Consider the following 17429-nt stretch of genomic DNA (forward strand, 5'->3'; position numbering starts at 1 on the left):
TGGGTAGGCTGATGTACCATTACATTGAGATAGATGCAGCATGGCAGAGGGGTAACCTATTCTACTCTTCATGGCTGTTTGCATGACCCTCAATTATTTACTGACTATTTCTAGACCGGTTCTCAGCTTATATCTTCCTTCATATTCGGGAACAGCTGGGTGCGTGGCCATATCTGGTTCAACTCTCATCTCCATTATCACAACTGCATTGACTATGCAAGAGCATGTTAGTGATGGAGAGAGAGGCCATGGTGAAGTAAGGCTGGATGGTAGCAGTGGTGCCAGTGAGCCATCTATAGCAGTTGCTGTACTAGCACTGTTTGTGAGTGATGGAGCAGGAGTACAGGCTGTGTGAGGTGACATAAGAGCACTGACTGGTGTGGTGCCATAAATGTGCTGGTCTCTGTAGCGTTAGCAGCGTTCTACTGTTGGGTCACGGTGGAGTAAAGGCTCTGGGTTTAGTATATAGAGTTTCTTTGTGGGGGGAAAAACTAAAAAAAGTGTAGTTTAATGCATTACGCCCAAGTTCACATTCAGACACACACTTCCCCCCGACCCTCAGGATCCTTACCTTTGTGTCCTTCAGTAGAAGTGCTGAGCACTGCAGACCAGCCATCATCATTTTGTGTGGATTCCAAGCTACTGAATCTGCCCTGCAGAGATTGAGGAAGACATGCTCAGAGGAGATGGCTGTGTCCACAACACCCTCGTCCACCATCTCCCTTAAGAAACCTGAAAGGTGATACTCACCGCTCAATGCCGTTCAAGAGGTGCCTGTGCTGTCGCGAGAATAAAGCACTCCCACCCCAGGCTGCCTGTTGAAGTGAGAGAGATGGAGAGAGTAAGAAATATTACGTAAACAGCAAATGTACATTTTCCTCATTCTTTGTGAGTTTACTCGTTCATAAGTTTCAGGGGTCTAAATGTGTTGGATGCATGGTCATGTGACCAGTATTTTACTAAAACAGTCTATAAAATTCTGCATGGACTAACAGGGTTGGCCTGCTACTTTTGGGGGGCCTTTCAATTCCCGGTTGCCTCTCAAGAGTAGTTCATGTGTCTGTCTGTGGTTGAAGTTTATAAAAGTTTCCGGGCTGGTTGGAAGCCCATGTGAAATTAGTCTGTTGGCCCTCAAACTCAGCAGTTTTCCACATCCAACCCTAATCTCAGAGAATAAGTAGCACAATTTGATGTTGTTTTTCAGGGCTCTAAGGTTAGTAGGTTCAAGTGAAAGTGGGTTCTAGCTCATCCTCACTGCACCCACTGCCCCAGAGGTTTACTACACCCTCATCAAGCAAAGAATTAGCATGCGGCTAACACAATATAGTGCCCTAACATATATTGAGGATCTTCTTCCACAAACACATGAGAACCCACACATTGAAATTGTGAGTGTTAGTGGGGCTCCATTTGAACGCCCTGAATCCTTAATTTATTATCAGCACATAAACAATACTAGCCGTTGCCTGAGATCTACAAGCTACGGGAATAGGCGGGTCACGCCGCACTTAGGTCATATATAAATAACTGCCATTTTGTTCTCAATCTTGAGGCAGATTTGACAAGCACCTAGTCAGGCAATGAAGTGGCATCAACCTTGAAGGTAAGAATTCAAGACAAACCAAAATTGGGTTGAATAAGGAGAGGATAACATTAGGAATATCCCTCCCCCAGTTTTTAATAAATAAATTTACAAAAGTACCTTTCATTTCTAACATTACAGCACGTGTCTAGAACGCACTCCTTGTACTTCTATGAGGCATCTTTCACAAACTAGTAAGGACTTTGCCACTATCACCACTGAATGGTGAGTCTTCCTACCAATTTTTCTGCATGTAATTAATGGATTGTTTTACAATATGATGGATGTTTGTTGATCCAATAAATAAATAAATATATATATATGTCGTGATCAAGCGCTCAGTTGAGCGTGAAACGCGTTGTAGGTGGGCCGTGTACCTGGCGTCCTGCCTCTGTCTGTCTTGCTGCTTTCCCAGCCTTTTTGTTCTGTACTATTGTGCAGATTTTTTTATCATTAAAATATTTTCTACTCTTGTAGTGTGGGCATCATATATTTTCTCTTCCCATTCGGGATTGTAGGACCTCTTTGGATCCACGGAGAGTGCGGTCCGTCCCTTCTCCTCTGGTTTTTCCAATATATATATATATATATATATATATATATATACATATATATATATATATATATATATATATATGGGAAAACATTTGTCAGCCCCTAGACTGCGCTCTGCCTCATTATTGAGCTGGTGCTGTTGGGCTAGAGCAGGCTGGGCTCTAAAAATTTCATTAAGTTGATATAAATTTTCTCTCGCTCAGGCATGGCATGTTTGACTCCCCCTGTTTTTGCTATCTACACGCGCTAGTTCAATTTCAAATCATTTATTAGCATTTTATCTTCATAGATTTACACCTACGGTCTATTAGACCTTAGTCACTCCAAGATGGCGGATGTTCCGTCATGCAGAACCATAGAGTTCTTTTTCAGTAAAATTTGAACTGTGCATCATGTGACGCGTGAGCAACAGTTGGGAGGAGCACATGACATGGCCTATGAGTTAATATAAACACGAGAACACACTAGTTGGGAACAACTACAAGCCTGAGGAAGCTCGCGAGTCGAGCGGAATGCATGGCGTTTTTCCACCCGTTGGGGTGAGTGGTGCCTTATGCCTGGTCTGACCAGGTTTTGCTATGTATGCTTTTTTACGATGTTTTGCACAACTTTTTGATAAAATAAAGGAAAATAATTTTTTACTTAGTAAATGGTCATGAGTGCTTGGGCAAGTTTTGGCTAAAGTTGGAGGTGTTGTTCATCTGTCTACCTGCACCTTTTTCTTGACACCCTTTTGTAATTTTTAGAGCCCAGCCCGCTCTAGCCCAACAGCACCAGCTCAATAATGAGGCAGAGCGCAGTCTAGGGGCTGACAAATGTTTTCCCACTTAATAATTACTGCAGCCGCCTCCCGTGACATACAAATGTATAATATACAGTGATATTCACAGCATTATAACAATCACGGTTGAGCGTCCCTCTAATGTTGCAACTATACAGAGAGAGCTATTTTTTCTAATCTCTTTTACATTATTGAGGGGCAGACCACCTGGGAGAGCTACCACAGAAGTCTGTGTGCAGAGCAGGATAAGACAAAGACATTTATTCAACTATCATTTGTCTTACCACCCAGTTTTTTACTAAGTTTTTAGTGCAACATTATAGCATACACTTTAGGTACCACTCATTTTTAGTGGAACCTAAGAAATGGCAGACCAGGTAGAGGCAAAACGAATAGCGGTGGCACTAATCTTGTTTGATCAAGACAAAACTACAACTGGCATTTCTAATGACAACAGTCTACCAGCAAGTCTTACAGTGCAGCAGAAACTTGACAAATTGGAAAGGATAAAGAAAAAGGAGATCTCTAAATGGTGGGAATCCATGACTCTACAGATGTATCTAGAAGCACAGCGGATACCGAGGGGATTAAGAATTCTTACAATACCCACATTTGAAGATATGGATCCGCAATTAATAGAAGAATGGACAACCCATACGAATACTTGCTAATTTCGAATGATTGAAAGCCTGATAAAATACGCCAAATTAGATAGAACCAAACTAATGAAAGAAATAGAAACCATGGAAGAACTATTATTCACCTCAGAAGATGGGGATGAATGCAAAAAGCGTATGACGAGACTGGAAGAGAATCTAGAAAGATTTGAAGGAGAATTAAGAACAAGGAAGCAGCTCAAATTTAAAAGAGACCGGCTGGATTATGAGCAAGGAAGAATATACACCTTTGCCAAAAGATTCGATGGGCCCGTAAAAGCAAGGATGGAACAGAAAAATCCCCCTACAAAACAAAATGAAGCATTTGTGGAGGACCCCATCAGTTAGGAAATTGATCTTTTAGATTCTGAAGGAGCACAATCAGCAAAAAAGCTGAACTTTTTAGACAAATTCAAGCTGCTCCATATGGACAGCAGAATGGACAAAAGAGGACGAGGCCAATCAGCCGGTCGAGGAAGAGGATCAAGAGGAAAGACAGGAAGAGGACAACCAGGCGGGGCAGCCGTGCAAAGCGGAGAGCATCAAATTGGAAGGGCCACAAGATCTGGGAACAAACAGAGGGGGAGACCGAGAGGCAAGAATTTGAACAACTATAAATATTCAATATTTCAGCTAGAAGCCTCAACCAGAAGGAAATATCAGTCCTATCATTAGGACTATCTTATAGCCCAACCTACGCTTATGATTACACATCTGCCAGAATAGATTTTTTCAAATTTACACGAAAATTGAAACTCACCAAGTTTTTCTCCACACAAGTTGGGCACAAAACACAGAAGAAAGACTCTGATACAGAAATTGCCTCTATTCTATCAGAGAAAGATCTGGCCACCTTAATCTGTATAGATGAACTGCAGTCTAATCCCAATTCTGTTGATATACACACAGAAACTATGGACGACAACATACTGCCAGAACGATATGGTATTAACACCAACATGACTTGTTTTAGTAAATTCAAGCCAAAATCAGTTTTCTGCCCAAATATAGAATGCAGTCCTATAGATGTTTTTGAAAAACTGGTGATGAAAGATCTTAAAGGCTTGTCCGGCTTTGTCGACATGGGATTTAAAAACCTTAATCCAGCACAAATAAAAGCCCTGGAAACATTGAAAAATGATCATAAAATAGTCATTCGACCCTCGGATAAAGGAGGGAGCATAGTTGTCATGGACAGTAGCAGCTATGTCAAAGAAGCAAACAGACAACTTAGTGACACTTCTTGTTATGAACTAGCGGACAAATCGATTTTTAGGGATCACCAACAGAGAATATTATGAATTGCTGTTCCATTGGTGTGAATGTGAAGAAGAATTGCTAAATGATGATGAATACCACTTCTTGAAGAATGCTCACCCAATAACTCCGCTAATCTACTTCAACCCTAAAATTCATAAAACCCTAATAGATCCTCCAGGACGCCCAATAGTGTCCTCAATTGGCAGCCTTCTGGAAAATACCTCCAAATTCCTTGATCACTTCCTCCAGCCATTTGTGCTAAGCCTAAACTCATACATTTGGGACACATCAGACCTCCTGTTAAAATTAAATGAGGTCAATTGGGAGCCTAATTATTTTCCTGTCTCCTTAGATGTAGTGTCCCTCTACACGTCTATACAGCACCAACATGGTTTAAATGCATGCCGTCTCTTTCTGGAGAGCAGATCTGTTAGCTACCGCCAACACAATAAGATTTTACTGGATATGTTGAAATTCTGCCTGGAACACAATTTTTCCTCTATAATGATGTAATTTATAGACAAACCCAGGGCGCAGCAATGGGGTCATGTATGGCGCCAACCTACGCCAATCTTTATATGGGTTGGTGGGAAACGACAGTGGCATGGAGTGAGGAGCTGGAAGAGTTTACCAAACATATAGTCATGTGGTATCGATTTATCTATGATTTGTTCCTGATATGGGATGGAACAGAAAAAGAATTAGAGAAGTACATCATTATTTTGAATTCAAATACATTAAATTTGAAGCTAACAAGCACCATCAGTAAAAACACATTGGTATTTTTGGATGTTTCTTTGCAAATTGAGCAAAATCAACTCATTACCACCTTGTACAGGAAGGACACCAGTTCTAACTCCACGCTCCATGCTTGTAGTCACCACCCTACAGCTCTCAAAACATCTATACCCTATGGAGAATTCCTTAGGGTGAAAAGAGTATGTAGTAATGAGGCAGATTTCCAAAAGAAGCCAAAAATATTGGCAACAGATTTGTGAACAGAGGATACTCGAAAAGTACAGTGACGGAATGTTTTATTAAAGCTGAAAAACAATTGAGAAGAGATCTCTTCAAACCACATCCTACATCGAAAAATGAAACGATAAGATTTATAACAGGCTACAACCAGCAAGCTAAACACATCAGGGCTATCATGCACAGACATTGGAACATATTAACCACTGACAAAGACCTTTGTAAAGTACTAGAACAGAGACCCAGTGTGACTTTTCGCAAAGCTCCGACATTGAAAAATATACTGGCACCGAGCACTGTAATAACCGAGGTTTCTTCATCGAGCTGGTTTCCTAACAAACATGAATATGTAGGTTTAAAAAATGTGGCAAATGCAAAATGTGCCAATTTGTCTCGAGAAATTCTCCAATCAGTGCCAATGGGCAAGAATGGAAGTATAAGCACAAAATAACCTGTCTTACAAAGTTTGTGGTTTATGCAATAACATGCAGCTGTGGGTTACACTATATAGGATCTACCATTGGCCCGCTAAAACTGCGTATTTTACAACATTACAGAGCCAAAAAAAATGGAGATCAGACATACCCGTTAGCGCTACACTTTGGTGAGAAACAAAATAAAAATACACCAGAGATGAGTTTTGTAGGCTTAGCACATAAACCACAACAAAGCAGGTTGGGCGATAGGGAACTCAAATTGCGCCAACTAGAAGCTAAGCGAATCTGTAGGTTTGATACCTTAAAACCTAACGGTTTAAGTGTGGACTGAGAGCTATATGTCTTTTTATATGATTGATTAGGTGCTAGAAGCTATTTACATCAGTGAATGTTCCATACTTCAGTGTAATGCCTGTTATCTGTGTTACACTTTCCGCCTGTATACCACTTATTTTAGACAGTAACCTCACAATGTATTCAGGTTGGTTTCTGATGTGGACAGAACATATGGACAGTGTTTTTTAAAACTGATTTTAAGCTGGGTCAACATGTAGTGATCTGATGTTTCTTATTTTCAGTCATGTTTCTATGAATTTATATACATATGTATCACTTTGCACTTTTAGAATTAATCAAAAGCACATGTCACTTTATATGACAGGCGGAATGCTCATCTATTCTAAAGATGGTATAATTGATCACTCAGTGAAATACTGCCCAGTATCGGTATGCCGGTTGCATAGTGTTGGGAGATGGGGTGAAAGTGGGCAGAGATATATGAGGTATCCCTAGAGGGAGAGAATCCTGTATGTGACGTCTTTTAAGTCATAATGCTCACAGACGACTGGGTATTCTTAGAGACAGAGAGATCTCTGCTCCCTATTTCTGTCGAATCTCAGTGTTCTCAGAGTAGTATAAATAACCTTTTTAGATAAAGTTACCAATTTGGACACTTGTCCGAATAATTCCAAATCATGCTGCTTTAATCTTGCACTAGCACTTTATTAATACACTGAGGTATTATCTATCTATAGTACTGTACTACTCCATATGGGATGAGAGGAGTCTGTATTTCTGTCTGATTTTGCTTCAATCCCCAGTATATGCACTTGCATATCCCTGGCGAGTTAGGGACTAGCAGGTCCAACATGCATTGCGCCCTACCCGTCACTGATTTAGTACACTTGCTACATAGATAAAGATTCCCTTTCTTTCATGCATTGTGCGGGCTGGCATCACTGATATTGGGCTGTAGCCGCTGTATTCGTTTTTTCTTTACTCACCCCTTCATGCGGATTGTTTGCCACACCGCGGAGAAATATTTCTCGCGCGGTGAGGCAACAAATATTGCAATTGTGCACTGGCGCGAGATCTCGTCATTAAGTTGATGTACATTTTCTCTTGCTCAGGCATGGCATGTTTGACTCCCCCTGTTTTTGCTATCTACACGCGCTAGTTCAATTTCAAATAATTTATTAGCATTTTATCTTCATAGATTTACACCTACGGTCTATTAGACCTTAGTCACTCCAAGATGGCAGATTTTCCGTCATGCAGAACCATAGAGTTCTTTTCCAGTAAAATTTGAACTGTGCATCATGTGACGCATGAGCAACAGTTGGGAGGAGCACATGACATGGACTATGAGTTAATATAAACACGAGAACACACTAGTTGGGAACAACTACAAGTCTGAGGAAGCTCGCGAGTCGAGCGGAACGCGTGGCATTTTTCCACCCGTTGGGGTGAGTGGTGCCTTATGCCTGGTCTGACCAGGTATTGCTATGTATGCTTTTTTTATGATGTTTTGCACAACTTTTTGATAAAATAAAGGAAAATAATGTTTAACTTAGTAAATGGTCGTGAGTGCTTGGGCAAGTTTTGGCTAAAGATGGAGGTGTTGTTCATCTGTCTACCTGCACCTTTTTCCTGACACCCTTTTGTTATATATATATATATATATATATATATATATATATACATATATATATTCAAACTAATGAAGGAAAATTATCATTACCTGGTCTACCTCTGGTGATTGGACCCAGGGTTCGGAGTACATTGACTTCTCTGGACTGCGCTTGAAGTGCACTCCAAACACTTTGTACTATGGTACAAAGCCTTTACCATATATATATATATATATATATATATATATATATATATATATATATATATATATATATATTTGACTGCTGATAATTGACAAACTACTTAACTCCTATTTGTGAAGGATGTCCACATCCAATACTGAACAATCTAAGATTAACACTGTTTACTCGGGGGCGTGGCCTGGCAGCCATGGAGTAGGCTGCACTCTACCTGGGCTCCAGCATCCGACATTGATCCGGAAGAAGCGCATGCTTTTATAGCTTATAAAATCATATGGAAAATCAGCACAATAGACATGAAGCGGATTTCATGAGACCAAACTGTGACCTGATTAAACAAATGCATCGGGAGTTACGGGCAGCGGCGGCTCCGTACGGTGACAAAGGACCATAACCAAGATGTCCGACGACTCCAACAAAGGACGTATTGAGAAGCTGAGTCGTGCTGAAAAGAAGAAGACACAAGCGCATTAGGCCGCTGTCTTCGTTCGTTGCACGGATAATAGCAAGGCAGAGCGAAATTGCCAGGCGTGCACGCCGGACACTGGAGCGGACAAAATATAAATATTAATTGTGCTTGCAGTGGCGGCTCCCCTGGGGAAGGTGGCTGGATGGACTCGCACCGCCTCAGAAGCGAGGGGCACACATAAACACTCAGAGGCCCTCCTTGAAATTGACGCTCCGAGCCACAGGTACGCACGCGGTGTACTGTGCAAAACATCGGGCGGCAACAATATATCGCTGCCCCAGGGATGAAATAGGCGCAGCTACCCCAGAGACGGACAGTGCTTACCTGTGGAGCGCTGCGGTATACACTGCAAGCAACATTCACTTAGACGCATGGAAAGAAAAAACGTTACAAAGTCAACCCGGACCGAAGTACGCTGGGAAGTGAAAGGGACACAGCTTACACGGGCACATCAACAATATAATGTAACGTTGCTGCCCTTGCCCACAACGCGCCCGCTTCAGGCGAATAGTGTGCATGAATGGTGAGCAGACAATCCCTAGGAAGCACATGGAAGGGGGCACAGAACTGGCACACAATCGCCTTATAAGTAGAGGACACGAACATTGTAATATACCCAACTAGAAGGCTTAGAACGCTTCGTGTACCCCCAAGAGTCCTGCCGGTGTGGAACACTGGTGACACTATATGGGAGTTGCAGGGTAAGAGCGGCTGGCTGCCCAAGTGCGGCTTAAGGATAGCTCGAGCTGAAGATGAGGGGTGTGCAGCACTAGTAGCACGAGAAGGCTGGGACCCCCCCTGGGGAGCGTGGCGGTGGGCAGTGGGAGCTGCGGACTTCAGACACAACACGCAGCGTGCAGCTCCGAGAATCAGGAACAGCTGGAGACCCAGGGGAGCACTACGGAAGACCGCTGCCCGGGCAATCCACAAAGCATTGTAGGTGGCGGACGTCCCCACAGTGAGGAGCGGGCAGCCCTGGAGGTGTGGGCTTGTCAGGGGCCCAATACAAAGGACCGCCGCTGCAGGGGAGCCGGATGTTCGGTGCAAATGAGACACAATTAGGCGTGTGGGCTGGCAGACAGAACCCCGAGGTCCGGGTGTGACATTATGTACAAACAATACCTAGCTGCCTTCCCATAAAGGGATTACACACCAGCAACAAGCGGCGTGAAGATCGGAGGGTATAGGGCAGCTGGGAGCCCTGCAAGACAGTATTAAGATATAGGTCCTCACAGGGGCGAAATAAAATAAAAGAAAATACAGGAGGACGAAAAGAAAGGTCGCTACCAGAAATAACTTTATAAAGCAGTGGAGAGTGGAAACAACCCCACGCGTGGAGTTGCGGAGCGGCGGACAATGCCACGAAGATACAACTGAAGCTGGTAGCCCCCACAAGTAAGCAGCCCCGGCAAGAAAGGTAGCCCCAAGCAGCTGAACCCATATGGTGCAACACATGGAGAGCACAGTGAAAGCTGCAAGTGGAACGTAATACAGTGGAGGCAAGAGAGCTGTACAGCCCTCTACACCTAGAATGCAAGACAAGTGAGACCAACCAAGCGTGTAACACAAACACCCGCCATGGCACGCGCACAAAGTTGACAACACCGCAAAGGTGAGAAGGGGCCAGGGGGACAACCCCAGGGAACCACAGACACGAGCTGGATGTGGCAGGTGGAGTCTGCAGTGGACAGCAAAACAGTGAAATGCGCAGCCCCATGAGGAGAAGAGCCACACGTGAAGGTCTGGCTGACACAGCGACCCACTGCACGGCTGCACTGAAGGGTCCAACATAGAACAGCGGAGTTTGAGCAACAAACGCTAAGCACATAAGGCACAGTGCTCCTTCCAGGGAGAGACGGACCCACGTTGTGAGCAAGAACCGAAGCAAGGAATACCATCGCCGAGGGACCACGGGGAGGGAAACAAAGCAGTGAAATGGCAAAACCGCCACAAGAAGTGAGCTGATAGGGCACAAGGGGGCGCACGCAAACTGGCCCAAAAGGGAATCAAGGGTGAAGTGAAGCAGCCAACTCTGGACATATTTACTAAAGCGCAGCAGCCTCCAACCCCCCCCAGCACAGTCCGGGACGAAGGTGCAAGAGACTGAGAGTGCGCCGAGAGACGACCAATGGATACTGGAAGCTATCACGGAACTGAAATCCTCGTGGGGCGCGGCGATGGCCGAGCTTAAAGAAGCGCTGGAAAGGAAAATAGACACAGTGGGGACAGATGTAAACTTACTGCGGCAAGATGTGAGGGCGCTGGCAGACCGAACTAGTAGCTTGGAAAGTGCCATGAAGAAGAGTGAGGAACTAAGCACCACGAATGCAAAAGAGGTCCATGTACTGAAGCAACAAGTGGCTAATTTGGAAAACCGGGCAGAGGAAGCTGAAGGATGAGCTAGACGAAGCAACATACGTGTGGTCGGCCTGCCGGAAGGGGAAGAAGGCACGGATCCCACGGACTATGTCAAGAACATGTTACTCCAGGCAGTAGGAGCTGGTAAACTCTCCCAGGGAATTGCGGTGGAGCGAGCGCATCGGGCCCAGACGAGAAGACCACAACCAGGGGCGCCACCCACAGCTATAATTGCAAAACTTTTGAACTACAGAGATTCCGAAAAGATCCTGGAATTCTTCCGGAAAGGTGGTACTATAACTCGAGAGTCAGCAACGATCACGGCCTACCCGGATTACACTATGCTAGTGCAGAGGCAATGATACAGTTATGTGGCAGTCAATAGGAGGTTAAGCACTGCAGGAATGAAATACATGTTACTCTGCCCGGCGAAATTAAAAGTTCTACATAAGGGCAAAGCCCACTTCTCTGAGACCCCGGAGGAAGCGACATGTTGGCTGGACACGCAGGATTGTTCAGAGTCGGAGGGGGACCAGGACCGAAACGGAGAGGATAAGTGATGCGACGATATGGGGGCAAAAGAGGTGGGAGTGACATTGCATAGAGGTAAGGGGGCAGGGTTAGTTAGAGTTGAATGGTAGTAGGGTAGAAGCCTCCTGCCATATATGCTTGCCAAATGAACACTGTGGACTGGAATATAGTGATAAACATTCTGCATATGTGAAGCATAGTGCTGCGCCTTATAGCTATATCGGAGCCACAGGATACATGCACTTTACACCCATCAGTAGAAGTAGTAGGTGCGCCGATAGGGCGACATCTCCCCACTGAGTCCCAAGTACAGGCAGTGCCAAGAAAAGGGCTAGATGTGGGGGAGCCTGAGATCCAGGGATGGAGCTGGGTAATAGTTGGGAAGGAAAGGGGGGGGCGGTGTTTCAGTGTGAGTTGGGGCGGGGAAGGGAGGGTGGAGAGTTGGGGAAGTGTGGTGGGGTTGAGAAGGGTGGGAGGGAGTGGGGCGAAGGGGAAGAGTTCATAGTTAAGGGATGTTTAAATTGGGGAACAAGCCTACATGAAAGGAGGGACGAACTTGGACATGGATTGTACTTGCGGAGGGAAAAGCGGAAATCTAATATGTTATGGGCGACCTTAAAATAGTTACTTGGAATGTTAGGGCGCTCAATAGCTATTTAAAAAGGAATAAGGTTATGATGTATCTGTGTGGGCAGAAAATAGACATAGCCTTATTACAAGAGACTCACTTAACGCAAGAAAAGCTGGAAGTGATCCCAAAGAAGTGGAGGGGGACTGTTGTGGGAGCAGCATACTATGCCAGAGGGGTAATTACTTGGGTGGCACTGCATGTCCGATTCCAGCTATTGAAATCTACAGTGGAGCTAGATGGGTGGATGGTCATAATAAAGGGGCTGGTGGAAAACAAGGAAATATGTATCATAAACACATATGCCCCAAATCAGGACACAGCGTCATACTTTAGAACTCTATATAACAAACTCAGTGTGAGCTTAGGGGGACGGTGATTTGTGGAGGAGACTTTAATTGTGTACTAAACCCAAAAATAGATAGATCGGATACCAAAATAGATAGACCCACCCCAGCTGCCAGGACACTGCAGTCATTGTTAGTGGATTTTGGGTTAGAGGACGCATGGAGGTCACACCATCCGCAGGATAGACAATATTCGCACTATTCAGCCCCCCAGAACCTACACACTAGGCTGGACTATTTGTTTGTCACACATGAACTAATGACAGAAATAGCGTAGGCAGAATATAAAGCAAGGGTCCTTTCCAACCACTCGCCGCTGATACTAGTATGGCAATACCGACCCCCGAGAGCAAAGATACCGACATGGCGCATCCGAGCAGAGATGTTGAAAGACAATATTTTTAGGGAGGACATGAGAGAGGAAATAATAAGTTGTTTTGAGATCAACACTGGCAGTGTTGAGACAGCGGGCACGCTCTGGGAAGCCTTTAAAGTGGTAGTGAGGGGGATAGCCATAGCTAAGTGCAAGGGACTACAAGGAGGGATCTTGGTCGAACTACAAGAAGCGGAAACAGAGCTAGAAATAGCGTTGAAAAGGGGAGGTAATACCAAGGAAGATAATGAAGCAGTACTTAGGCTGCAACAGAAATGTGTGGGATACTGGGAAAGGTTTGCAATCTTAACTACAAAAAGTATATAGAGACACAGCATGCAGGGGGGGACAAACCAGGGAGAGTCCTGGCATGGCTATATAAAAGTGAGACTCCTAGACCTACAATCAGAACGATAGCAAAGGATGATGGGTGCATAGTAGACACCCAAGAGGGAGTTAATCAGGAGTACGCAGATTATTACCGACTCCTTTACGGAGACGAGGAGGAAAGCGACAGCAAGGAAATAGGAGAAACACTAAAGGATATTGGATTGCCGCAGATTAGCGTGGAAGAGAGAGAGGAGCTGGTCGCACCGATCAACCTAGAGGAATTGGAAGAGGTAGTGAGGCAACTATCCACTAGTAAGACCCCGGGGACTGATGGACTCCCTGGCGAATTTTATAAAACGTATAAAAATGAGGTACTCCCCCCCGCTCTTAGAGATGCTAAATGAGGCATATGAAGTCGGAAGACTACCAGAGTCCCTAAGAGAGGCGAGTATTATACCGCTTCCCAAACCCAATAAGCCTGGCTGTGAGTGTGGCTCTTACAGACCCCTGTCAATGTTGAACCAGGACAGTAAAATATTAACGGCGGTCCTGGAAAACAGAATGAAGAGGGTCATCAATAAATTAATACACCCCGACCAGACCGACTATGTCCCCAATAGGAACATATCCAACAACCTCAGGTAACTCCACCGAGTCATTGAACATGCAAACGGGGACACCGGCGAGATGGCGATAGTATCGCTAGATGCAATAAAGGCCTTTGACTCAGTCAAATGGCCATGGCTGATTGCGGCCCTGACCAATTATGGAATAGGACCGGGGTATCTCAAATGGGCTAAGCTATTATACAGCGCACCGCTGGCCAGGGTTAAGACAGGAGCGGTAATATCAGAGAGATGGCAACTCAGTAGAGGCACTAGGCAGGAATGCCCGTGGTCCCCCATGCTGTATATTTTGGCCTTAGAGCCCCTGCCGATATACCTGAGGCAGCAGTATGACATAATAGGCATCACCATAAAGGGGGAACCGCATTTAGTTTCCTTGTACGCTGATGATATGTTGTTGTATTTACGCTACCCGGAAGAGAACCTCCAGTATGTCCTGGAAGTGATGGAGCAATTTGCAAAGCTTTCAGGCATAGCTGTGAACCCCAATAAATCTTGTGTATTTCCACTGGGCAGGTATGAAGGGATCCCGTTAGAGCAGTTACCGATCTTGCAGATACCATGGGAGGTTAACACGTTCCGATATCTTGGGGTAGACATATATCACACAGTGGAAGCAGAGCACCAACACAACACTGAGAAAGCCATCAAGAATATTGAAAATAGTATGAAGTTCTGGGTGAAGCTCCCCTTGGAGATGATGGGACGGGGGGCAATGCTTAAAATGGTGGTCCTGCCAAGACTGTTGCTCTATTTTGCGAACATCCCATACCTGATACCTAGACGACTCTTTGCCAGGCTGGACAGCATATGCAGGGAATTCCTCTGGCATGGGACAAGGAACAGAGTGGCCCTATGGAAGCTACAGAACTCATTTGAGAAAGGGGGTATAAAACTACCAAACTGTGAAATTTATTACATAGCAAGTCAACTACAATATGTAGCTAAATGGCGCTCTGAGGAGCCGACCTCGGAATCCAGGATGTTCCGAATGGACTGCGCCCCATTCTTCTTAAAAGAAATGATGTGGCTGCCCAGATCGGATATCGAAGGACGCCCAAGGATGATGACACTTGGGTGGGAGATCTGGCGGAGAGCCTGTCAGTTAATGGATAATCCATCCCTGTGTTCCCTGAAGGTTCCATTAGTCGCTCTGCCGGGAAAAGAAAAGCAACTAAGACTAATGATTAGGAAGCACTGGGAACAGGTGGGGATAGCAACAATGGGCGACATGTGGCAAGAGGGGAGTATAAAGGATTTTGAGGGGCTGGTTAAGGAAATTGGGTTACACGCGGGGCAGTATATCGCATACTATGGGGTGGTGCAGTGAATTAAAGACATCTGGCCCAAAGTAGTACTAGCAGATGAACCGGACGCCACCATAGACACAATATATGACATAGCAGAGGGGGGACATGAAATATCTAGAATATATGAGCTGATGATGACCAAAGTGGGGAAGGAAGTGGTACAACTCAGACAGGACTGGGAAGAGGAAGTGGGTGCCCCAATGAGTGATGGGATGTGGGAGCGGGCCCAAGGATATCACACAAAAGTGTCAAGAAATGCTAGATTACAACAGATACAATTATATATAACTCACAGGGCATATATGACACCCCAAAGGATAGCCAAATTAAAAAACGCAGGACGACAATCATGCCCCAAATGGGACGAAGAAAACGCCGGAATGGTACACATGTTCTGGTCATGCTCAATAATAGAGAGATTTTGGGGAGAAATAGCACATAGATGGAAGAAAAAGGGATTAAAATAGAGGTGGATACAGCATGGGCTTGCCTGATAGGAGGGTTTCCTAGACCACGTAAACTCAAGCATGTGAGTAAATTGAAAGACCTGGCGTATGACCTAGTAAAGAGAAGAATCGCTATGGGGTGGAAGGCATGTTATAGACCAAGAATGGAAATATGGTGGAAAGATCTACAGAAATGGGCAGAGGCAGAAACTACAGTATGGCAGTAAGCATGCAATGGTGGGGGGGAGGAAGAGGCTGCAACCTTGATAGCTTGGAGACAACTAATAGCTGAAATATTTGGGCCCATGCATGATTGGTCAAGTGACCGGGATCCAACAGAAACCATTGAAAAGGAATCCCTACTGCAAGACGGAGAAACGGAACATGAGGGAGAGTAGGCTCGGAAGGGGGGGCGGGAATGGATGAAACAGTGGACTTGAATGAAGCGATGTATATTCAATATTATCATATGCACTGTAAGTTTGGTTTGTATTGTTTGTTGAAATAAAATCAATAAAAAACTTTTTTTTAAAAAACACTGTTTACTCACCTGTGGTGAGAATCAGTGACTATTGTGACATAATAAGATTAAACAAGATTAAACTATTGAGCCCTTGTTTTGTTGAATTATGACACAGATTCAGGTGACCAATTAATACTGCGGCTTGGGAGAACCACACTTTGAAATTGAGTGTGATTACTCGACACATATACTCAAATCAGGAGCCAGCCAGGTAAATGGGAGTAGACACCCATATACGGTTTACAGTAACAGAATGTGTACTAGAAGGAATAAGATTGATTAGAAAATATTGATGATTACTTTCTGATTATTCCCCAGATGGTTGAAGCACAAAGAAGTGTTAAACTATTGAAAGGTGCGCCTGATGAAGGGAAATCCTGAAACGTGTTGAGCCTTTTTGTTTATTGATTTATCTTTTTATTATTAATTTTGTTAAATTAAACATATTAGTACATATGTGTACATATGTGAAAACATGTTCTACCATATTATTTCATGTTTACGAAGATATCATTCCACAAATCAGAAAAAAACTTTGATTGTTGATCAGTAACCACACTGTGCAGGGCACGGAGTGTCTGTCACTTGGGGACACTGATTTGGCACTCATTTGTAGCAGCAGTTTACAGTACAAGGGCTGCATTTTTCTCCCGAGCACTCAGAATAAATATACACCTTCATCTAATTAATTAGGACCATTCTGAAACCATAGGTATGTGTACCACGAGAATAGATATTGAAGCTGCTGGATAGTGTCAGAGGAAAGAGGAGCCACGGTGAATGTACACAGCTGCCAGGAAAGGACTACCATGACTTTGCTGTTCGTTGAAGGACATGGGGAGAAGGTTAGGGACAGGACACAGTGGGGATTTGCAGTGTACTGCTCTGTTTCTTCTCCATATGTTGTTCTCCTCCCGTGTGGTCTTCCCCCATCTTGGAGAGAAAGGTTTGGTTATTTGATCTTGTGTTGTTCTCTACAATCTTTTCTGTTGGCTTCCTCAGCAGGGGTCAAATTGTACAAAAAAGGAGTGGAACTATGTCCCCTGCTGGCCCTCCCCCTTATGCTTTCTCCCTACTGACCCCATACATGGGTCCTACCTTTCCACCACTGCACACCACTACCGCCACTGT

The 17429-nt window shown here is 44.4% G+C and overlaps 1 protein-coding gene across 1 annotated transcript in view; it reads right to left on the bottom strand.

Annotated features, from left to right (window-relative positions):
* The window catches only part of CSAD (cysteine sulfinic acid decarboxylase), a 251637-nt gene that overhangs the window by 124231 nt on the left and 109977 nt on the right, over positions 1 to 17429 (bottom strand). Inside the window, exons 10-11 of the mRNA XM_069653337.1 lie at positions 751 to 815; positions 572 to 653 (exon numbers count right to left, since the gene is read on the bottom strand). Of these exons, the coding sequence (XP_069509438.1) occupies positions 572 to 653; positions 751 to 815 (147 nt within the window). The remainder of the gene's footprint in view (positions 1 to 571; positions 654 to 750; positions 816 to 17429) is intronic.

The sequence above is a fragment of the Ambystoma mexicanum genome, chromosome 3q, assembly GCF_040938575.1.
Source record: "Ambystoma mexicanum isolate Mex_15411 chromosome 3q, UKY_AmexF1_1, whole genome shotgun sequence".
NCBI lineage: Eukaryota > Metazoa > Chordata > Amphibia > Caudata > Ambystomatidae > Ambystoma > Ambystoma mexicanum.